General features: G+C 43.9%; 1 protein-coding gene across 13 annotated transcripts in view; it reads left to right on the top strand.

The window, feature by feature from the left end:
- SYT16 (synaptotagmin 16) overlaps nucleotides 1-24,321 on the top strand; it is a 127,224-nt gene that overhangs the window by 45,604 nt on the left and 57,299 nt on the right. For 8 of the 13 annotated variants that reach the window (XM_030275156.4, XM_041716337.2, XM_072930512.1 and 5 more), the window contains 2 exons: nucleotides 6,170-6,300; nucleotides 16,462-17,088. In XM_030275156.4, the coding sequence (XP_030131016.4) occupies nucleotides 16,533-17,088 (556 nt within the window). In that variant the 5' untranslated portion in view covers nucleotides 6,170-6,300; nucleotides 16,462-16,532. The remainder of the gene's footprint in view (nucleotides 1-6,169; nucleotides 6,301-16,461; nucleotides 17,089-24,321) is intronic. The other 5 variants (XM_072930516.1, XM_072930513.1, XM_072930514.1 and 2 more) reach the window with 2 other exon arrangements.

The following is a 24,321-nucleotide window of genomic DNA, read 5'->3' as shown; positions in this document are numbered from 1 at the left end:
TGAAATTGGGCCTGTGGCTCTCACGGGTTGGCTGCTGGGTGCTTTGAGGTTTGCCCTCCCAGTGGCTATGTCTTGGTCATTTATCTATAGCAGGTTCTAAGTGAAACCCAGACTGCACGCTGAGGATTCAAGTCTGAGTCTGTTTTTTATGAGTAGGCCGAGAAAAATCAAATCTGCTCCTACTTCTGGCCTCAATAAAGGCTGACAGTGAGCCAAGCTGAGCCTCAAGGATAGAGGCTGCCCTCCTCTAGTCCTGAGCCTTAGACATGGTACTGGGAAAAGGAAAATGTGGGTTTAAGGGATAATTCATCTCAGGCCTTCCATTCCTGAGGGGAGAGCACTTGCTAAATACCACTGCCTCTATGTGTCCTGCTGTACCTGATGTGCCTTCAATTCAGTGTGGTCTGAAGGTTTTGAGCACCTCTATTGGATTGCATCTCTTAGAGAATCAGAGGATGCAGCTCCCCAGTTTGGAGGAAAAAAATGCCAATTCTGTGGCTTTTGTGTGACCCAGTGTGACTGAGGAGAGATGCCTGGAGTCCTGTGACTTGTCACCATGATGTCCTCTCTAGGTGAAGCCTCAGCTTTGGGGTGAAACATGAGGTAATTCTAAGCACTGAAATGCCTGTGTAGATGGATGTAACGTTTCTTGATTGCTCTTTTGGATCTAACTTCCACCCTTGGGAGCTGTGCCTGTGCCATGGCTCCTGTTCTGTGGGGCAGTTGTGTTAGTGTTTCCCTGCTTCAGAGACCTGCTGGGGGGAATAAATGCATTGAAGCCTGCAAGGTGTTTGGGTGGGTCTGTAGGTGGTAGAAGAGAGGGAAATGAAGTTGATTTACTGTCTTTGAGATCTCTGAAATTGCATACCTATGTCAGAGGCCATAAGGGCTGATTAAACCTTTGAAGATGACCTGAAAATACATCAGCAGCAGCTACAAGTGGGCCTCCACCCTTTGATCAGACAAAATTGGCAGTCAAAGTAAATAGAGGTATAGTCAGGTCATAAGTGCCTTTCTGTTCTTCATATTCCTTATATAAAAATGCTGGAGAACCTCCTCATTCTTGCTATCTGTAAATCAGCACATAAAAATAAAGTGTGTGAAACCCAGCCTCTATGCAGGGCAAGTCCTCCTGCCTTGGATGGGAATTTCACTCCTGCTACAGCACCGAATGTGCTCTGATTGCATTTCTGATAATGTATTTGTGGATCACCTTGAGGAGAAGAGGGGGAGTTATACAACTGTTCCCTCATAGTGCTGTTGGAAAGGGTCGGGCTTTGTCTCCTTTGAAATAGATATCAGGAGAGAGCTGCAATCCTGTGAAAACACACATTTATTTCTGAAGTGTTTGTGTATTGTGTGTGTGGTGCACATGAATAGAATTGCCACCTGTCCAAGGCTGATAAGGACAAGCAGTGGTCATGTTCTTGCAGTTTGCTGTGTGAAGAATTGGCACCTACAGCTTCCCTCAGTCTGGGTTTATAAAATGCTGCATGCAAGGAGTTGCTTCACCATTTGTGTCACTTTCTGAGTTTGCACAGATGAGGATTTGTTGGAGATATTTCTGTGATGGATACAGTGTTAGCCACGGCTCCTGAAAACCCCTTACCTTTTTCTTTTGTCCTGCTGTCTCAGAAAGAGCCCATTAGTTATCCTGTTCCTTAAGGAACCCACGTGTGGCACTGCTTTTCTTGATAACCTTGGCCTCAGCTTGTGGGTGGGCAAAGTGACAAGATTCTGATACCCACGTGCTTTGGGCACTGAGTAGAGGAAGTGACTGAGAAAGCTGCTTGGTGTTTCCATTGCACCCAGCAGGGAACTTGTCCTTGCAGTGGGGCTGCTGCCATCATTCCATCCTACATAACTTCCCTTCAGTATTTGCTGAGCCTTGCCAAGCACAAGGATGGACTCCTGGGCTTTGCTGTGACACTGCTGATAGGGATGAGGATATGTAGATATGCAAGTAGGTGGAAACTCTCTAATACATCATAATAGTAATAATAATAATGTACACTTGTACTGCCTTGCAGCTTTCGCTGGAACTTCTGCCCACGCACCAGCCTACTTGGTTCACAATGTAGTGTGCATGCTAGACAATTAGTGGCTGATAATGAAAAATGTCATGGGAACCAGCAGGAAAATCATAGCTTACTCCAAATATATAATTAAATGCAATTAGCACAGACAGCAAAACAGACAATTTATGGTTTCTTTTATTTTTCGTAATTAAAAAGTACCAGTAAACATTCCTTTTTCAGGAAGTTTGCTATCAAATGAAATTAAAGAACTATTGTCTGGAATAGTATTTTATGTAGAATTTAACCCTTGCACAGCAGAATGGATTAAGGTTTTGCTACTTGCAGGCTCTTCAAGTGAATCTAGTATGGAGCTTCTTGTGTTTATTCTCCAGGTCCTGGTCCATCAGGAGGGGCCAGGTCTGGTAGTAGGATTGCTATGAAACCAGCTACAAGCCCAAAACCCATTTGGATACCATGCATGTAACACTGTGGCCAGCACTTCTCTCTTGTTCTTCTAGACAGACTCTCCATGAAGTCATCTTGTAGTGTGGATGTGCCTTTGAGGAAAGGCTGGAGCAGGAACAGCATTATAATTCCTTGTGCTCCCTATGTCCTCTCTCAGATTTCTTCTGTTGACCTCACCTCCATTTCTGATCTCTTTTCTACCTCGGGGCCCTTCACACTGCACTTCTGGTTTGTTCTTGAGCAGTGGGCAAGGAGTGTGTGACCTCAACCTGCCAGGAGCACAAACACCATTTCTTGCTTTGTGCTCTCAACCAGAGCAGCAGAATGAATGGACCCACTGTGGCATTGCACAAAGGTGTCTATGGCATTCATTTCTTGGCTTAAAAATGGGTAAATGGGGGAGGATTCTGGCTGAATGTTTATGTCCCAAAGCACAAGAGCTGAATGCCTTACTATGTCACATTTTCTCACTTCAGGCACAGTCTGTCATCCATTGGTGTGAGGATGGACATTTTACCTGTGAAAATTCCAACAACGTGACACATTCCAGCAATGCTGCAGCACAAGGGATGTCTGCATTTCTGCTGCTTTTCCTCCTCAGCATCTCTCATGCCCAGACAGTCACCACAAGCCACAACTGTACTCCAAATCAGTTTTACAGACGTTTCCTAGGCACAGCCTTAGTTTGGAGTTTCAAATCTGCAGAGAAAGCTCTTCAGCTGAGGGTTGGGAAGAGAGATGGGAGGTATGATCAGGACTGTAAGCAGGTGCAGGATGTTTTCCTCTTGATGATGGAGAAGTAAATTGCCAGCCTGCCCCCTCTCCAGAGGGATTTGAGCTTCCAGCTGGAGCCAGCTGCAGTGTGTGAGGCAGTGCTCAGGTGCAGCCCTCCCTCATAGACATTGAGGCACAAACTTCTGGTATCTGGCACGAATATTGTGGTTGAGAAAAGAGGAAATCTGTGCATAAAGCCATGGGACAGGATTCATGTGTTGCCTTGTGCTGTACAAGTCCCAGTCACCTCCTTGCATTTGGACAGACTGTCTTTAGGAGGGATAGGAGGGCTGCTTGATGTCCATATTGAAGGGAGTTGAGTCCCTTTTTGTCGTTTTCCCAAAAACTCTCCCTCTGTGTGGACGGTTTTTAGTAATTGGCTTTGAAAACTTCCTCCTAGAAGTTGATGCTGGACCTTTGGTGAGCTCTGATAGGTGGTGCCTTTTATATTTTTGCCCCAGGCAGCAGGGGAAGCCAGAAGAGTTGTCCCAAGTCCTATGTCACTGAGCTACTACTTTCTTGTTCCTCTCTATCTGACCAGGAAACAAGAATTAGAAGGGCAATAAAGCTGTTGTGCCAGTCTGAGTTACTTTAGAGCAAATATATAGCAGGTGATCATTTGTCTCCAGCTTTCATTCAGGATGCCTCTCTAGTCAAAGATCTGCTTTTTCTTCTGTGGTTTTGCAAGGTACTTGAAGGTCTGTTGGGCAAAAGGGGCACTTTGAGGATTTTCCCTAGCTGGGGCTTGTGTAGCATTTCAGAGCATGTGTTGAATAATTTATATTAAAAAATACTAATGGCTTGCTTGTACCCTGAGAAGGGGAAACCCTTGTCTCCCTGAGATATTTATGAAATAAAATAAATGTTAACATTGGTGTCCTTGCTGCACACATTCTCTTGTGTGCTGAGATGTGGTGATACCATGTGTTTTATATATAAAGGTAGAGCATTATCCTTTTTCCTACTTTATGCTCAAGAACAGGGCAAGTCCAGGATGGGATGCAGCCAGGCTTTTATGTATATTCTGGGGTTATGGCTACTTTGATTTATACTCATCTCCTTTGATTTATCCTTGGCTCCAACAGCCATTTAATGGTGACTTCAGCAGCTGAAAATAGCCAGAGTCGATGTCTCACTCAGCCACTCTCACATCCCCAGCCCTGCTCCCTGGGTTGAGGTGTGAGGGGAAAATGGGTCTGAGATGTGCTGGCCAAATTATCTAGGGAAATTGTGGCACCAAATTGTGGCAGTGCTGGCAGGCACAAGGAGATGTTGGATGGGGCTCTGAACATCCCAGGGGAAGGTGTCTCTGTTCATATCAGAACGATTAGAACTAGATGGTCTTTAAAGTGCCTTCCAACCCAAACTATTCTGTGGTTCTGTGAATTGTCTGTGCCCGTGCAGAATAGAGCAAGGGAAGTGTAGACTTCACCTTGTTTTCATTTCAGTTGCTGTGATTCAGTGCATATTTCTGTTTCTTCCTCAGGCTGGGATGAGGAAGGTCAGAGCCACCTCCAGAGTCTGTGTAACACATGCTCCTCTGGGTTCAGTCCCAACCACTCATTTGTTTTGCATGTGGGCTGCTGCTATGCATTGGTGATTTTTGCTTCCAGTTGAGACATGTTGGCTTGTATTAATTTAAGTTTTTAAAATCTGCTTGGTAGCAGTCATACAGTGCATACTATCAAGGCTGTAACTGGGGACAGTATAGCTCTTCTACCCAAGTCTTTTGCTGAGTCAAGTCTTACAAATTTCCTGTTGGATTTTCCACAGGCAGTGCTCTGTTTGCATCCTTTCATCCTGCTCATCTCATCTGTGAGCTGCAGTTTTGTAATCCCAGGCATCCCTGATGTGCCATTGAGGCTGCTGATGTTTCATATTTTATGGGGTCTTTGACTGGAACTGAGCAGCTGAACTTCACCCCTTCTTGGTGAAGTAGTTACCAGAATACCAAACCAATTTTTTTTGTAGATGACACTGAAAGTTTTTGACATGTGTGCCCTTGCCACCCGCATCAAGTGATGTATGTAGTGTTTGTCCTTTGTTTTGGCATTTTGATATGTGTGAGGGAGGTGAAATGGCTTTAAAAGCCTTTTGCTGGCGCCTGTGGTTTGTTGCAGACGCAGTGGTACAGGCAGAACATGATAAATTGAAACCAGGCTGTTTCTTTACAGTTTGACATAGGGATGTTGATGTACAGGGCTGGGACATCTGCTACTGCAAACCACTGTGCTCATCACCTGTGGCCAAACCTGACACCCAAGGAGCTAAACTGAATTACCTGAGCTGGAGGCTGATTTTTTTTTTTCCCCCAGAAAATAATGATAATTATGTGGTACAGTAATATACTCCTTACTTAAGGGTGAAGTAGCTGTTGAATGAGGATCATAGGCTAATACATTAACCTGTTCTTAGTAAATGTAATTAAGTTAGTGAGTACCATTATGTGTAATGTGATTGTTTCAAATAAAATACATAAATTGCAAAGAAGGTGTTGGGGCCTTAATGACCAGCTACACTTTCTTGGATCCTTATTGTAGTACAGATGGAGAGTGCCTCTCTTGGTGCTGGAGGAATTCTGCAGTCCTACAAAACTTTATTAAAACCATTTGGTGTCTTTCCTGTGTTGGGATTCATCCTGTGACAGAAATGAAGACCTTCATTGGAACCAAGTCTGTGTGATGTACATCCTTAGCAGACCAGATCGATGTGTTAAATGGATGTTATATACAAGCCCAAATTGTGCTGGATTTCAGTTCCATTTCTTCTGTGGAGAGGATGGGAAAACAGAGCCATGGATGCAGCTGTGCTTAACCCACATCTTTCCCTAGGCAGTTTGTCCTGGTTGTGCCGATGATTTATTTTTTGAATTTCTGTTCTTAGTCCTGACACTGCTGGATTTTTGTCTGCAGCTGGACCCTTCATTATCCTCCCTGCAGTCCTCTTTCACTTCATCAACAAGAAGAGAGAGGTGGACTCCAATGCCTGGAACAAGGGTGAAGAAATCACTGTGAAGAAAAGTCCAGAGCTCATGAAAACCTTGGTGAGTGTCACAGTATTACACTGCCTTTGATCTACAGAGCCTTCTGGAGGCTTTGATTGCTGGGAGGAGAGACACAGACCCACTTGCTGTTTCTCAGGTTGTTTGTGTGGAAAACAGTAGAGTTTTGGGCAATAACCTCCATTCTGGTAATGGTGGTCACTGGGAATTTGGTAATTTCTTCCTGTATTTGTTTGTAAATTTGCACCTCAGAAGTGTATAATCACTGAGACCGTCAGCCAAGAAGAGGCCCCAGAAGCCTCTCAACTGAAAGATCTGCTTCTCAATGATTCTGTCTTAAATCTAATGGCAGAAGAACACAATCCCAAAACATAGAGCTCATGCAAAGTTGCTTTGTTGTTCATTTTGCCTTGTGCCTCAGTGTGGCTGAGGACATGATCTGGTCGTACTTTGAGACTCCAGGACTCATGGACAATTGAAGGCTTGGATGCCATCTGTGGTAGGAACTCAATGGGACTAAATCTTGCTAAATTCATTAGTAAGCCAGGGACAGGCACCAAAAAGGTACAAGTACAAATGGTACTTGAAATGATTCCCACCCACACCCCTCTCGACTGAAAGGCCTAACTTCTGTGTTTCTAAACAAAGACTATGGGGTTTTTTTTATAAGTTTCCTTCATCAATATTACTTTTAAGTCTTTTCCCCCTTCTCTTCGCCTCCCATCAAGTGGTGTAAAAATGAGGCTTTTATTTCGGATTTTAAGATGACACATCTCCCAGGAACGTGTGGGTGTTGACATTCTATGGAGCTGTCACAGGCTATCATGTAAACATGTATTTGCAATGCTTTTTAAAATGTGAATTATTAATAAACAGAGTGGCTTGCTTTTTTTTTTTTTTGGTGTTTGTTGCTTTCAGGTTTTGAAGGACAAGAAATTGCTTCCCAGCTGACACTCTCGATGGCAATTTTCATTTCAGACTAAATCTCATGTGTCTGAGTGATAAACCTTTGAAAACATGGGCTTATAATGGAAACACTAAGTCAACTTTAACTACAGCTGTGCCATGCAAGAAAAATACCACGTACCTTAATGAGGTGCTAAATCTGATACGGCAGAGGAATGTGTTGTAATCATTAATTACAATGGAAGCCTAAAGCTGGAGTCTGCCTTTTCCTTCAAATAAAATCGGCTTGGCGAGTTGGAGCTGAGAGTTATTTAAAAATATCACCTCTATATTTAGTTTAAATTCCACCGTGGTGTCTTGGTACTTGTAAAGTCAATATGGAATCTGTGTGTAGGAAATGCCAAGGCTTTTAAAGGACAGCAGCATGAGGGAATATATTAAACCCTGGGCTAACTCAGTGTGTCATATGGCGAATGTAGAAACCTGGAGGCTGAGCTTGGGCAGGGAAGCCAGGGAAGGCTGTTTCCAGCACCATGAGGGAGCTCTCCCAAGAAGAGTGTTGACAAGCAAGAGTTTGCTTCAAATTTGGAATATGGCTTTGGTGGGTAGGAAGGAGCAGGATGGGGGAGCATTTGCAACATGCAGTTCATTGGTTAGCATTCACTTTTCCTCTTTTCAATCCTTTTCTTCTGAGCTGTGTATATTGCAAGGAGGTCCTGATTCCAAGGACTCTGGTCTTCTTTAACATGCAGCCCCAGTAATGGTTGCTCTTCCCAGTTCTAAATTCTCAAATTGTGGGAAGATTTTAGATTCTCCACGTCTGGAATTACGAGTGCTTAGACCATATCTATCTAAATAGGAGAGAAGGCATTTTGCATGACTGTGACATCTGCTGTAGGATGAACTCCCACATGCAACAGCACAAGTGAATGAAGGCTGTGGCCAGGGAAAGGATGTATGAGTTCACTGCATGAGCTACCCCTCTTGCCCTGGATCCAGCTGAGTTTTGAGTTATCCACCAATGAAGAAGAGAGTTGGTAGAGAAACACGAGGAAATCTGTCTACTTTTCAGGTGTGCAGAGTGACATTAAGAAAATGTACTGTAAAATGTCAGAGCATATTTTTGTTGTTGTTTTTGCTTTCCTGTGTAGAGCTTCACCCCAGAACAAGGCAAGTGACAGAATGAAATAGGTGCTCCCATCAAAATCGCTCTAGGATACATCTGGCTGGTTTGTTCCTGATCTAATTTTAATTGCACAGTTTGTGTCTCCATGGAGGGAGAAAGATAAGGAAAAGATCATTGTGAAAATGAAGATTTCATTGAAAACCTTTTAGGAGGCTTCAGGACAAAGACTCTTAATTACTGGGACAAAATTAATAGCAGATTTTTGGTACTTTAGACTTCTATGAATCCTGTTCTTGACTGGTTCATTGATCTTGCTGATGAGTCAATCTCTGGAGCAGGGATGTGCTGCCCTGGTTTCTTCTCACTCAGTTGCAGGAGTCCCTTCACTGGGAGGGCTGGAGTTTATCTGGACACAGCCAGCCTGTATTTAGGATGCACTTGGCACTTCAGGGGAGAGCTCAGAGCAGGCTGCAAAGGTAGAGAAGCTGGTAAGCACATACCTGGTAGGAAGGTGGCACAGAGCGTATCAGGCTTGCCTGCCTATGCCCAAGCATGTGCAGAAGGAAGAGGTGGTGGCATGAAGCTGTCCTGGTCTTTCCAGAGTGATGTAGAGCATTTATATAGGTCATGTGCAGAACTCCTTAGTGAGGGAAAGATTAACTGCCATGCCTTTAGAGTCAGCTGGAGTGGCTTTTCACAGCACTGGTGGTCTTCCAGGCACTGGGAGAGTGTGTATGGGAAATTGCCCCTTGAATCATCTCTCCACACAAGGAAGGAGGAGCCTCACTTGAGCAGAGGCTTGAGAGAAGTCAGTGAGATCTCATGTGAGACCTTTTGATGCTGTGAGGGTTTGGTGTCTACAGTGTGAATTTTGGGACCAAGAGGATGTGGTGATGTTCCTACACATGGTGTTTATAGAGTTGGGGAGCCCTTTACTTCAAAAGCTCGTGGGTGAAGTGAATTTCACAGGTACTTGTGGCAACACTGGGCAAACCTTTGTGTAGAGAGCTGTAACCAACCATAGCTTCAGTGCTGTGGCTCAGGAGAGTGAAGGGTCCTCTGTTCTACACATCAATCTTTTCATAATGATGTCACCTGAGACTGGGAAAGAAATTGTAGCCTAGTACACTGTGCTTTATATGAAAATATTCCAGTTGTGCCTTGCCTTGAACACTTGTTAAAGATGTATTCTTAATGTGTGAAAACAGCATAAATATGATGAGGTTTGAAGGAAGATTTTTTTTTTTTCATTTTTCCTTCTGTTTTATCAGCCTCAAGAGCACTTTCAGTTCATGTTCTCAAGCTGTTCAGCGCAGCCACTGTTCCAGCCTCCAGGGCTAGCTGCACACTTAAAATAAATAAATGGAGATGCAGTTCTTATATAAACCACTCATCTCCCTTAGCTGAGGCTTTAAGGAAAGCATCAACACCTCTCACACTCACCCAGGGCTGGAATGTTAGCAGTGCTGCCTGGGTGCTGCCTTTTATTGTCAGCACTGCCCTGGGCCCAGGCGGGCCCTGGGGACCCGTCACATGCAGTGAGTGGGACTGTCACATGCAGCACAGGCAGAGATTCATCTTCAGAAATAAGAAACGTGGGCGAGCGTGACAGCACCAGTCTGGCTTCCTCCCAAAGTTGTGGAAAACCCAGGGGTGTACTTCTCCAAAGAAATACAGCTGTGATTGGTCCTTTTAACTCTGATGCTGAGTGCCCCGTAGCTCCACTGTCACCAGCAAGGGCAGATTGAGAGCGAGTCTGAGGTTGTTTCTGTCACCCAGATGAGGTATGTAGCTCATATTCCTTGACCAACCTGTGGCAGGAAGGAGAGAAGGTTGTGAAAGGAAAGCTTCTCAGTGCCCACACGAAGCTGCTCTTCTAAAATGTTTTTTCTCTCAACTACTTCAACAGATGCACATAGGAAGAGTGAGTGGCCATGGGACAGTGTGATTGCTGCTGCTGATGCCCTAGGTGTTGGAGAGCCTGGCTGGCAACAAGCTGAATCAAATGAAGGATTAGAGTAGCTGAGGGAGCAGTCCCTAAGTCAGTAGGGACAACTGCCTGCTCAGATCTGTGGCTCCAAATTCCTTTAAATCCTTTGAGTTTAGGTCTGGTTTTCCTGGTGACCCCTCAGCCTCCCAGCATTTGTGGCTGGACTGGTGGTTGACTTAGAAGTGAGAGGAGATGGAAAGTACAGACTCAGCCACGTGTGCACACAAAGGTGGATCACGAAGAATCATCCGCTGTGTTTTTGTCTCCCAAACAGCACTGCCTGCACTGCTCTTGGTGGTCCACACAGAGCAATTCCCACAGGCTCTGTAAGGATGGAGTGTGTGCGTGGGGGAAGGAGTAACAGGAACTGGGTGGCTCCTCTAGATGTTTCTAAAATAACTTCATTTTGTTAAACAGCTAGATATGCTCTCCCACTGCTAATTTCCATGCAAGTAATTGCTCTGATTGACCCTGGTTTGTTCACTTGCTGCAAACTGGGTAGCACAGTTGCAGGCAGGGTGGAGTCTATGGGATCTGCTCTAGGGAGCAGCTTGACAGCACAGGTGGGTGGGTTGGAGTGGTGGTGTAAATTGGTGTTTTTCCAGCCCTTTGAACTTGTGATTTCCTTTTGGCTATTCTGTCTTCACACAAGCCAGGAAATGGCAGCAGCTCAATTACAGAACTTGCTGTAATTTCTGACTGCAGGTTTCTTCTTTCATTCCCCTAATCCAGTAATTACAGATGTTTCTCGGTCTTTCAGCCTGGAAGAGCACAGTTGCCACTACTAACACCACTTTTCTAATACTCCAATGATTTGTGAATTTCTTTATGCCCTTTGTGTAACCCTCGGCTGGAGAAGTATAAATGAGGTTATTCATTGCTGCTTTTTGTACAACCATTTGGCATGGAACAGTTAGGGGCTTTTTTGTGCCTCTGGTGACAAGTAGCTCTTTAACTGCAAAGGGCTTTATTTTGATTTGAAGGATGTGACTGCATTCGGTGGAGTGACTCTGGATTTAACACCAGTGCCAAGTCAGAATCTGGCTCACCTAAATATCTAAACCAAATATTGTGGCCAGGGAGGTGTTGCCATTTTCTCTCTGCTGAAATTCCCCCACGTTTTGTATTAATATTTTGGTGGCAATAATATTTATCTGTGCATTCACAGATCCTCTGCTTTCTGGGTGCCCTGGACTGACACGAGATGAACACCTCTGATTTCAGTAGCTCTTACAATCTAGGCAAAACAGAGCTATGAAGAGGTCAGCATAGGAAATCACCATCAGCTCCTCGGCCCCACCACTGTTGGAGCTTCTGAGCACAACTTGAATCCTGGTCTTCCAGAAACAGTTTTTTTTTTGCTTGAATTTATCATCATATACTCTGTATGATGGAGAGACTTGGGTTTTAGAAAAAAGCTCCACAATTTTGAACGATAAATGTCACATTTGCATAATTCCTTTTTTTCTTCTATCTTTTTCAACTTCTCTCCATCCCACTGAACCTGTGAAGATCAGTAAAATTTTGCCATTGTTATTGACAAAAGGAGAGCAGGAACAAAGGAATGAAAAGAAAGTAGGAGACAACGTGGGGCTAAATATCCTGATCAAAACCACTTTTGTCATTTGGGCATCAATTTTTACAACTAATTTGGCACAGCATCACTAAGCGAGCTGCCTGCAAAGACATGAGATGATTTGGGAGTGAGAAATAAGTCTGCAGGCTTCCTGTGCGTGGGCTGAGCCCGTGCAGCCGGGTACATTGCTGTCTGCCTGAGCTCATCTTTGTTTTCTCTTCACCATTCTGGGGCTTGCAGGACCAGTGCTCTGCAGCAGTGGGTTTATTGCTGTGTTGATTTGTAACCCGTGAATGTTTCCAATGAGATGTGTCTAATTTATTGGCATAAACCATTAGATTTTCCTTCAGTCTACTGGAGTTTCTGATTCACCAGCTGAAAACTATTATCACAGAGCACATAATCACTTGGAAAGTGCCTCTGTCTTCTCTTTTTTTGTGTGTGTTAAATTTAACCACATAAATAGCATTTTTATAGCACAAAATAGGCCAAAAAGGTACCAGATGTTCTGTATTTCTGTTTTGTTTTTCCCTTAGGGAAGTTTGGTCAGTAGTGATGCTCACAGCTGATGTGAACCTTGGGCACTGTCTGTGAACTTCCCCCATAACACTTCTGCAAGAAGCTCCAACCCTCTGAACAGTTTCAAGAGCACAGGCTGGGCTTGGCACTGTGACAATTTCAGCTGGAAATACATTTTCATCATAGTAATGTTTGGTGAGAGTGCAAGGGCTTTGCAAGCATCTTGTTAGATACAATTCTGGCAACTGCAAGAGGAGCAAAGAGTCCAGATTGTTCCCAGAACCAGGATAGAGGATTTCTTGGCCCAGTGCTGCTGCTGCCTGCCTTCATCTGAATATATTTCTAATCTACCCTCTGCTATTTTATATGTGTATTTTAATTGGTTTCTAGTCTGACAGGAGGATCAGGCTCATTACAGTTTTCAGTAGCTAAAAACTCTTGCCTCTCCAAGCCTTCCTTATTTCCCCCTTCTGTGAACAGCAGTGGCCTTACCTTTAGCACAGATCCTTGATGTTCCGGGCATCAGCTTAGATTCACACCTTGTTTTAGGCTTTCCCCCTGAACTTGGGGCACAACTTCATGCTGGGTCAGTCACACTGCTCTTCTTCAACATTCACACAAATAAAACTCCTGCTCGTGGATATAACCCATTTTCAACCTGTGTTCTGCCTGTAAGGGAGGAGTTTGGTAGAAAACTTCCAAGGGCCACACGAAAAATGAGTGAAGAAAAGGAAGTTTGTGCCTACACTCTGCAACAGCTTGAATAAGGGAAATATTAAGAAATGCACAACTGATGGCACATTTTTAGGAACCTACCTATCAAGAAGATTGAAAGACACTTTGATAATATTACAAACTGCATTGTGGTCGTGTCTGAAATTCTGGTAATAGTCTACTTTTTTTAGTAATATAGTAATTGCACATCTCAATGGAATGCTACTCAGGAATAATGATCTTATCAAGACAAGGGAATATAGATTGTAGTAAAGGTTATGATGGTTTCTCTGAGAGGCTTAACATTGATCCTTTTAGCTATCTGATTTTCCAGGAGAGGAAAAAAACCCCCTAACTACTTTGAGTTTAGCATGTGATTTGGTGTGAAAATTCTTATGGGTGGTTTTAGAAGATGGAACTTGAAGTAAATTTGCTAAACTGCTTTTTCTCTCTCTCTTGTTTGATGAATACTTTCAAAAAGAAATGGATTTTTTTTTATATTTCCCACACATTTTCTGCTTTTCTCAGTTCTTTTATTTTTTTTTTCTTCTAATGCAATTCAAAACTGCTAGAGAAATCAAAAGTAAAAATCCGTTATGTTGAAAAGGCCACGTTGTGAAATACATCATAAACATGCTGTTAGAGCAGTGTCTCCTAATTAATGGAGAAAGCTTCTGGGGAACAGCAAGCCTGTAACACAGCTCAGCCCCCTTTGATCCTCTGGTGAGTTTGTAAAATCGTTGCCCGCCTAAACTTGTCTGCAGCTTGTTACACATTTTATCCATCTGCTGCAAGAGCAAAAATAAACCATTTATAATTCAGCTGAACTCCAGTTGTTCAGCATATCACTGACTGTGGAGTCTTTAGTAAGAGCATGGTAGGAAAAGCAAAGCAAAGGTGAAACAAAGTCAGGCACCCTGGAAAATACATTGCTTTTGTCTCTTGAGATTATGTAGGCACTGGGTTGCAAGTTGCAGGTGTCACTGCAAAGTGGTTTAGATATTTTTGTGAAATACACATCAGTGTCTTTCTATTGTCTATAAACTGAAATCAAACCACTTGTTGGGGTTTCTAGGATTCAATTAAATGTCCTAGTCTTGAGTAGAGTTGTGCATGTGTATACTTGTGTATGTGTCATGTTTCCCCACAGCATACAGGCAACTGCTGGGTATATGAAAGTTCAAGTTCTATTTGCTGCTTCAGATAACTGAGTGACCACATGCAAGCCCTGCAGGTGGGTCTAGGTCATGGCTTGAATTCCCTTACTGAAGCAAAATCTTGCCTTGAAAAGTCCCTCCATCTTTATGGTTGTGGTACCAACCTCCCTGTGTCAGTCTGCGATGCAGCCAGCCACGGCATCCAGAAGTGGGGTAGCTCTGTTGGACCAATAGGGTGTCAGCTCCAAAATCTAATAACAAGAGGAGCTAATTATTCCCCATGCAAATATCACAGAGCTATGTTCTGTTGATTTTTAGAACAGATGAGCACTTCATTTCAGCACCCATATGTTTCATCTCCATCAGTTAACTATCACTTCTGGATGCCTGCATCCCTCTGAGGGTTCTTGCTGCCATGGATCTTGCTGCTGAGACAGAGGGAGAGCACTGTGAAGTTCTCCTTTCATCAGAAACCAGAGATTCATTGCTCTTGCCTGTAAAAAATGGTCAGGTTAAAAATGCATCCAGTATCTAGCACATACCCACCAGAGTTCTTCCATGCCTGGGAGAATCTCACTGTTAAAATACCATCTCTTCCCAGTGACTTCTCTGGTGCTGTGATTTACCAGCAGCCAATCCACATTATGCAGCAAATGGGTTGTTTGCAGCCTGTGATCTCTTTTGGTCTGTGAGAAAATCAGTTGCACATAGCAGAGAGGCTTTGCCAAGGGCAGGGCTGGAAAGAGGAGAGTCAGTGAAGGGAACAGCTCACCTGGGAGGTGAGGCTACAGCACTGTCTGTTCCTTGCCAAAGATTTAATGTGTGGCAGGGAGCTTTACCTGGATCCCAGGGGCTGAGCTGAGGGCTGGAGGCTGCCAGATGGATGCTGGAACAGTGTGTGCCCTGAGCCCAGGGAGTTTATGACAGCCACAGCTTACAAAATGCCTTTAGTAACCCACATTCATTTATTACCCTTGTTAGGGCTGCAATTCTTTGCACATGCTGAAGCTAACAATAAACCTGTTGGAAGTGGCTGCAGCATAAATCAACATCACTGAACAAAATTATTTGGCACAGGTGTTTTAAGAGCTAAAGTCCTCTTAAGTCACTGATCTCATGAAAAAAGAGCTGCTCACCAAGCAAAGTGGGATCTCCTTAGTCCATGTTCCATTTAAAGATCCCCAACACTGAGATTCCCACTACATTTCTCTGGAGATCATTTCACAAGGTAATACACATTGCTGCTGAGCTTATTTTCCTGCTGTTACACTGTATTTACCCTTTTATACTTTGATTGCTTTTAGACGTCTCAATTCAGCAAGACATTTATATTTATTCTGAAGCTTCTTTTTAGTTGTCTTTTAGTCTAAAATCTGTACCTATTTAATTATTTTTTCCTAAACCCATCATCCTATTTGTAGGTTTCTCCTTCTCAGAGTTCCTAAAAGAATATCTGTCTTGTGATACTGTGGGAAGATGTATATTGGGCAAAAAGGCATGCTAACTTTCTGCAAGTTACGTTTTTATTTAGAGTTTAGATGAATTTTGAGAAAGAATCATCTTGAGATGACATCAGTGCTTTTGTTAACTTGCTTCTGTTCCCAGTAATTTCATACCTATAATATTACACCTCCTCTGTTTGGCTTTTTTTTTTTCCATTTCTGTGAATGGCAAAACAGCTCTGGGCTATGGGCAGAGAGAGTTTCTTCATAGCTTTTCTGGAACAAAGCATTTGAGATACTTGTCTGCCATGGCCTGGTACTGCAAGTTTTAGGCCTGTCATTTTCATAATTCAAAACATAATTCTCCCCAGATCCTCCTCCCTTCAGTTTTCTCACCTGGTCATGCTAATGCTAAGGAAATTGGGGCCAGGAGGTTGAGATTTTTGATTACAGGTTGTTTTGTAGCTTTTTTCCCCCAGGTCTGTTGACAGCTCTAACCAGAGTGTGTGCACTTCTAAAAGTTACTTGTGTTCCAAGGTTCCATGTTCTTATTTTTACCTAAGGTTTAGCAACTGAATAAAAGCTTTCCAGAACTCTGCAGGAATATGTGCAATTTATCCATCATTTCTGGATTTCTAGTGATATTCTCAATGGATAGAAGTGTTTTTTTCCATTTCCCCCTCTCAGTTCTAGTCATCTTACATAGATAGTGTGTCGACAGGTGTTGATGGACAAGCAATTTACAGTAATTTCTTATGGTGCTTATTCTGCAGCTCCCTGAATTGTAAGTGACACTCTGGCAAAGCTGAACAACTGATCACCAGACACTGGCACAGCGTTAACCATGGCTTCTGAGGCTGCTCAGAATTTCCTCCAGCCACTGTCTTCTTGGATGTCTCAAATATACGAAGCCATCCAACAAGCAGGAGACTCCATATCTGCCTCTCTGCTGAATTTGAGTGGAGTGGGTCGTAAACCAGAAGGAGAAAGGACCCAGGACTTGGAGAATAATGGAGGCGTTTATGAGGATTATTCTGAGGAATCAGGTGATGACCGAGACCTGGACCTTTGGGATGAGAACTATTTCTATCCTAGAGAAGACAGTTACATTGGAGGCCCTGATCTTGCATCACAAAACCTCCCTCACAGCTCTGACACGGGTCCACAGAGGCAAAACCGGGTTAAAGCCACCAGCACCTTGCCAGAGCAATGTGTTGAGAGCAGCAGGACCTTGACATCCAATGGATCCTACTGGATGAGTGAAGATCTCCAGCCTCTTGATCGACTTCCTCCCATTGCTGAGGAAGAAGGTGAGCCCTCTTGGAGGATGAGAGGGCATGAGCACAGCCTCAGCTTGGGTGGCTCCTTAAACAGTGCTAATGGCACTGCACGTTGTGCAGGTAAGCAGCTGGCACACACCCTGACTGCATTTTTCAGGCCTTTCTTTTCTGCTGTTGATTTGATTTCGTTGCTAATCTGCTCAGTATGTTCTGTATTGTCTCTGCTTCCCACAGCTAAAATAAAACTCCCCAAATCCCAAAGAAAAATCTAACCTTTCCAATTCTTCCCTCATTTGTGAGACTAATCTCATTGAAAGAATTGGAGATCTCCAGGGTGAAATGCTGTGTATTAGAAGGTAATCAGGCCCTGCTGGTGTAGCAAGGAGTGTTTTGCTTCCCTCCCTGTTTAGTTTCTGATAGCAGGACCCTTCAAAGGGAATGTTTAGCCTTAAGCCTTTGCTTTGAGAACCATCTGCCTTTGCGTCATTGCTATTAAAGATATATATATATATATATAATATATATATATATATATATATGTATATATGTAATCTCAAACCTTGTTTCTTTGTGCCAGGAATCTCAAGATGTTACTGTGCCATGTGCTGTGAAATGCTGTGCTAAAAAGCCAGCCGTATCTCATGATTTTATGGATGAAAGGCTCCCAAATCACTTTCCTCCCCTCCCACCGCCCCCACAGGCTTTTCAAACAAGACTGAAGAGACAGCAGGCAGGAGATTACGGGAAGGAGAACTGATTTTGATATTTTCAGTTTTAAATAGGCCTAACTATGACTTGTGATCTTTGAATGACAGCAGGAGTGTTTTCAGGGGACTGTGCCCAGGACTGAGTTTCAGCCACATGACTTCTGCTTGCTCAGTGTCACCACAAGTGTGGATGTTTCCTGGGTCACAGAGGTCTTATGGAGATGTAGGTCCCGACTACACCTAAGAAAGCTGCAATCCTGCTGACACCATCCTTGGGTCTTGTTGGCACAAAGCTGTTCTTTACAAACATCCTAGGAATGGGGATGAGGGTGGAAAAAGGACAGGGGGGACTGGGCTCTACAATATGGAGCTGATGAGGAACTGGAGACTCACTGAGAATCTACAGAATTTGGCTTCAAATACCTAATTTTTTTTTTTAAGCAGGTGGCAAGTGCTCTTGAAAATGTCTGTTTTATTATGACCAGGAGCTTTTCTTCACTCTTGGCTTCTGGGGAAGTCTTACATATTTAGCCTTTTCCAGACTGTGGAAGATCAGCCTGTTTGTTTTCGTATTTAACAGGAATATCAGACTGAGAGGGTATAAACCTTGATGGTGCTCTTTAATGACTGTAAAATTAGCTCTTTCTTTATTGCTATTTCTCACTCTGCTATGGCCAGGGAGTAAGTAATTAAAAAGCTCTTTTGGTCTAGCTGTTTTGCCTCCCAAACTGGGATTGCTTCTTTCACATTCCAAATGAAAGATTGCCAGTTCTCAGATTAAAGATCTCAGAGTTGTGTCTCTTGGAGCCAAACCCCTCCCTTCTGGTACCCCTATACATTGCCTGTGCAATATCCAGCCCCCAGGGTTTGTCCATGGGCACTGAGCCAGTGCTGCAGGGCTGGGTTTGTGTGTGTGCTTGGCTTGTGTGACCAGTGTGTGCACAGAAGCCATGGAGCAGGGCACAGAGTGCCCATCCAGGGAGTGCTGGGGCCGTGGATCCTCTTGGACAAGTGCTGTCCTAGGGCACAACCCTGTCTCCTGCAGAGCCTGCAGCCCTGTGCCTCAGGGGGGCTGTTGGAGCAATTCACAGCAAATCCTGGGGCTCAGCCCGGTTCCAAAGGCATCATTCCCAGGCAGCCTCCTGTCCCTGGGCCACAGCACCCTTGCTCACAGTGGGTGGGAGGAAAGCTGGTGAGCTCTCAGGGAATAGGGGTCCAGGAACGAGCTGCTGTCCTGGCCAGAGCTCTTTGTCACCTGCAGGGACCTCTGAGGAAGAGGGTTCTGAGGAGTGGGAGATGGACCAGATGGAGTTTCCTGGTGAGAGACTTAGTGACAAACACATGCCAGAGTGACCCATCCCTGCAGCTAAAGGGAAGGGTCCCTCTGGACATCTTTCCCAGATGAGAACAGGTCCTGGTCAAGTTGCTCTCTCCATATTTTTTGGCTTTCCTTCTCCCTAACCTTCCTGGAGCCACTGTTGGCTGGAAGGCTTGTCCCATGGAGCTCCCACCACCTACAGTGCTGCTTCCTAGAGCTCTCCACACCAGGCACTTCAGGGAGCATTGCACAGCTTTTTGCACCTTTGGGAATGTCATTCCAAATGGTCTCAGACAGACTTTAATCTTTTTTATCTCTGCAATGTGCTCCACAAAGGGCCATCCAATGGTCCCAAGACTTCATAGTCACAAAAGTTGGCTCTTTGAGGGTTAGAGGGCTGGGAACTGATACCTCTTTCCCTCAGAACTAAGTTGTATGATGGGAGAGAAAGTGCTGAACTGTGACTTGAAAATGTCTTCCACAGACCCTTTGATGTGGAAGAACTCGTTTTGCTCTTCTAAGTGAACTTTCACTTCCAAAACACACATGCTCTTTGTGTTTTATTTTTCAGCTCTTTATTTCCTCTCTTTCCTTTAGATTCATTCTCTAACATCAAGAGTGTGAACTCTTCTGATGGTAACCTAGACATGCAGAGAGGCTGTAATACCCTGGCAACTTAAAATTTCAGTCATGGATTAAAATGATCAAGAGAAGATGTTCGAGGTATCCTTATTTCTGTTAGCTTTTTACCTAACCCTAAGTGATAATATAAGTGAAACATGGACTTGCTGACATTCAGCAAAGCTGTTCAGTAGCATCAAAATGAGCTTTGAACATTTTTCCTTCCATTTGGCAGGTTCCCCCCCCCCCCAATTTCTGCAAAATACGTATTTCCTGTTTATCCTTGTATTCTTTCCAGAACATTGCATCTTGACTTTATTTCACTTAATGTACCATATTTCTCTCCACAATAGAATATTTTAAAGCTAAATTGGCACAAAACAGTAGCAATGCTGAATGCTTTTTGTTGCCATGGAAATATTTCTGGGCACTTACTGAAGACCTGGTTGCCAATAGTAATCTAACAGAGAAAATAGATATGCTTCATTTAGCAGCCACTGGTGATTAAAGATCCACAGAACCTGTTACAAGGTCATTCCAATATATAGTTTATTTAGTTTAGGGGGAAAAAGCCCTGCAGCCCTAGGTGAAAATAATTTTGTTTTAAAAGAGATGCAAAACAAAATTCAGTAGATGTTCCCTTCTCTTAAACTGACAGCATGCTTCTGCGATGAAACAAAATAACACTGTAGTTAAAAACCATCATTACTCCTTCTCCTTTTTATCAAATATGTTTTTGATCCTATTTTTGCCTCTTAGGAAATGTTTCCTGGCTCCCAGAGTAGATTTTCTTAGGCTGTGAAGCAGCACATATATTTTAGGCTTAGGGATCTAATAAATTGTTTGAGCAATGAAATTCTTGGGTTTTTAAGTCAAATGTCCATAAGACACCATGAGGCAGGTTAATCACAAGGTGCAGGTTTGGCTGCTGCCCAGTGTTGCTCTGTAATGAAATGATGGTAGTAGAGTTTCAGCAAGTTTTCAAATCAATGCAAGAAAAAGTGGGGGGTTTTTTTTTAGTTTTTTTTTGTTTTTTTTTTTAGGTTTTTTTTTTTACTTTGTATACTTTTGATCCACAGTTAATACTGAGAAGGTAGCCCAGCAGGAAATATTGCAGTGCCAGGTGTTTGGCTTAAGAAGTTAATGATGGCAAGGCAGAGCCTTCTGTGTATGCAGATTACTGCCACCAGTGGCAAATTGTGTCGTTGTGAATTTTGCAGAAACAGATGAACTTTCTCTCACAGACCCTTGTCCACTGTTTAACCTGAGTGTTTGTGACTGAGGAACTGCCTCAGCACAGAGCAGGGAGGGAGCAGCCTTTGCATCCCCCCGTGGCTGAGATGCCGCTGCTCAGCTGACTGGGGGTGGCTGGCAAGAGCGTGGCTGCCAGATCCATCACTGCACAGTTGCCTTAAGAATTGAAAAAAAACCCAAACCAACAGACAGTGGAGCAAGAAACCACATCTGAAAGTAGTGCACTGCAAGTAGAAGGGTAGAGGTGGCCGGTGATTCTGATTCCCAGCATGAATCTAAAGGGGAAAAGACCAGCAATAATGAGAGAAGTGAAGAACAGCAATGACTATGCAGTGAAAGTAAGGGCTTTATCCCACCTCTCCCCCAGAGCTGTTGTCCTTTGCAAAAAATAAAAGCCAAAGTGACCATTAAATTCTGTCTCACCAGACACTGCCCTGAAAAGGCACGGGGACACACACAGCAGCAGAGCTGAGCCTTCTGAGTAAGAGCTGAACTATTTTTGCACAAGTAGTGCTGGGGTGGAAGTCTCCCAGGCTGTCTGGCACTGCTCACAGCACTGGTGTAATGGATAGGTGAGCACAGCACTTCCACTGTGAGAAGTCCTTAGAGATTTTTTCTCCTCCATCAACTGAGTGACCTCAGTGCCAGTTGAAGGCTGAATTTCAGTTGCACTAAAATAATTTTTGTGGCCTTGGAACGCTAGGAAGTGTGACACCCCTGTCTAGATGGCTGGCTAGTTTTCCTCAGCACGTGTGTGAGGGGAAGCACACCTCTGAGGCTCTGGGAGTTTTAAAATCTAGAGAACACTATTGCATTTACTTACTTTGGCCTCCAGTTTAACAGGAGTCATTGATTTTTGCCAGTAATTTTTGTAGTAAAGGAAATTATTCTTTCTGCTCTATATGAATGCTCCTGACCTCAGTAAATGACCCTTCATACAGGCAGGAAATCCTAGAAAAGAATGAGGTTTTCATTAGGTCCTATAAACCCATATAGCAAAGAATACCCTTAAGAAGAAGATGCTGATTATGTGATAAATTAAATTTCTGCTTGAACTTGAGATTAAAATAGATAGATGGCCAGTCTCCACACTGAGAAGTGAAGTGTTTATGAATTTTATCACCTGTCTGGGTATGGAGCCAGCCAGTGTTCTAGCCAGAATGTAACCCTATAAAAATCAGTGCCTGTACTCCAAGAAGGACATTCAAAGAGGCTACACTGGATCAATACCACCATGAAGACTAAGGGAGTGAAAGCAAAGGCAGACAGTGGACAAAAACACTTCAGAGAAAATACTCCTGGCAGCTCGAGTGGGTTGAAGCACAAATGTGACTTGAGGGCATGCATCTGGTCTCTAAAGAATGTGATACAAGCCCGTGGCTTTCTGAAGTGCAGACGTGAGTTTGCATTGAATGCTTTCTCTCTGGGAAATTCAGAACCACTCCAAGCATTTGTGCACAGACTTTTGTCCTTGAGAAGGTGGTACAATGTTCCTACTTGTATTTAGAGTATTCTTTTGCAGTTCTGTCTCTTCAAATTTCCAGATTATGAGGGATCTCCATGAAGGATGTCACACGTGAGTGGGGATGAGAGAACACAACAGCCCCAGAAGGAGGGTGGATTGTGGCATGTCAGCTTTACAGCTGGGGAAGTGAAGCCAGCCAGTGGTTCAAACCACAATTTCTCAAAGGTGGTACCACTGCCAGCTCTGTCTTGGCCTGTCAGCATTGCTGTTCATCCTCAGTCAGTGATTTTAGACACAGTGTCTTTGTCAGCCCACAGTAGATCAGGGGTTTAGGTTTTCACCAAGTCCCTTGTCTGGTGGGCAGAGCTGCCTCGTGCCCATCTCCCTGGGGGCATGGGGGAAGGATGTTCTGCTCAGGAGCACTTGTCATCTGCTCTTGTCATCTAGAAGGTTGCATAAGCTGTAGAGAGAAGGATTTATTTGCGAGGATGAAATGGCTTTTGCCATTCCATGCAGTTACAGAACAAATTGTGTGTGAGCGTGTGTGTTTGTGCATGTATTTTCTGATCCATTTTGCTAAGTGACATCCTCTTCCCACTCTCCATATGGCAGTTGCGACTCTATCTTCCTCTGGGAAGGTTGTTTAGGACTCAAGAGACTTCATTTACCAATAAACAGCATCTTGGCAGCATCTGGGAAATGCTGCCTTTCTCCTAGAAACCCTGCCTCCTCACCTTCCCTCTCCTACTACAGGCGAGGCAGGTGTGAATGATCTCATTGTGTTGTGGTGGAGGTTATGTGCAGGCAATACTAGCAGCACTCTCTGCCGAGCTGGAACATAGTATTTCTGTGTGCTGACACAAGCACTAGTACTGTTTGTCTTTTTTTTTAAATGTGTGTGGTTTTTCTTTTCCATTGCAGTTGGCCTGCAGGGGCTTGGTGGAAGCACAGGTAATCCATCCCTGTTCCCTCCTTGCCTCCTTGCAATGCTTAACAGCACAAAACCCACTAATTTAAGCTTATATAAGATGGGATCACTCTGCCAAAAAGTGAGCTGGTGTTGATCTTCACCCTTTGCCAGACAGGGGTGTGGATATGATTTCCTTAAGCCCAGGTAATTTTTGGCTGCTGTAATGACCATCATTTTGAGTGGCCTCGTAGACTCCTCAAGCAGTTTTAGTAACCAAGAGAAAAATTTTCTGCAATGAAAGCAAATATGGAGATTACAGATATGGAGGTAAAACTGTGTGGTTTTAAAGACAGGGAATGTCACTGTTGGGCTTTGGGGATCTTGCAGGTAATGAGGAAGGGGTGGTTGGGCTGTACCTCCACAGATGCTGTTTGTGTGATTCTCATGCACTTTCCACAGATGGACACTTCATCACTACCTATTTTCAGACCAAGAAGAATGACTTGGATTGAATCTTAAATCAGTCCACAGCAAAATCTGTAGAAAATCCCTTCCTGTGACCATGAAAATAGCTGATGCTCTCATGGCATCCTTGCACCACCTAAGAGCTCCCTCATGTGCAGGCAGGTACTTCTCTGACTCAAGAACTCAGTACCCCTGTGAGATGAAGCATCCCTGGAGGGACTCATGAGGATTTGCCCCTACAAGCTGCTGTTTGGAGGAATTTACCTCCTCGGGCTGAGAGGGATTCAAACCTATACAGTCTATACAGCATCATTGTTGTGGGAGTATTTTCTAGCAAATAATGAGGCTGGTGGTGCTGGAGAGAAAGCCCTTGAATTTGGATTAATGAGAGCCCTGTGGTTTGCTGGAGTTCTGTGTCTCAAGGTCAGTTTGGGGGTTAGACTTACTGCCATAAACTACAACTACAAACCCCTTGGGCCTGAGTTTTGCAATTGCCACTTATTGATGTAAAACTGCAGCTGAAATACAACATCCTTCCCCTATCACAGAGCTGAGCTGCTTCCCATGACTCAGCCCAGCCTCTTGCTTCAAAGGAGAGCCAGCAGCCCCTTCC

Source organism: Taeniopygia guttata, chromosome 5 (genome assembly GCF_048771995.1).
Source record: "Taeniopygia guttata chromosome 5, bTaeGut7.mat, whole genome shotgun sequence".
Lineage (NCBI taxonomy): Eukaryota > Metazoa > Chordata > Aves > Passeriformes > Estrildidae > Taeniopygia > Taeniopygia guttata.
The sequence above is the reverse complement of the archived record's forward strand: the minus strand, read 5'-3'. Positions and strand labels throughout refer to the sequence as shown.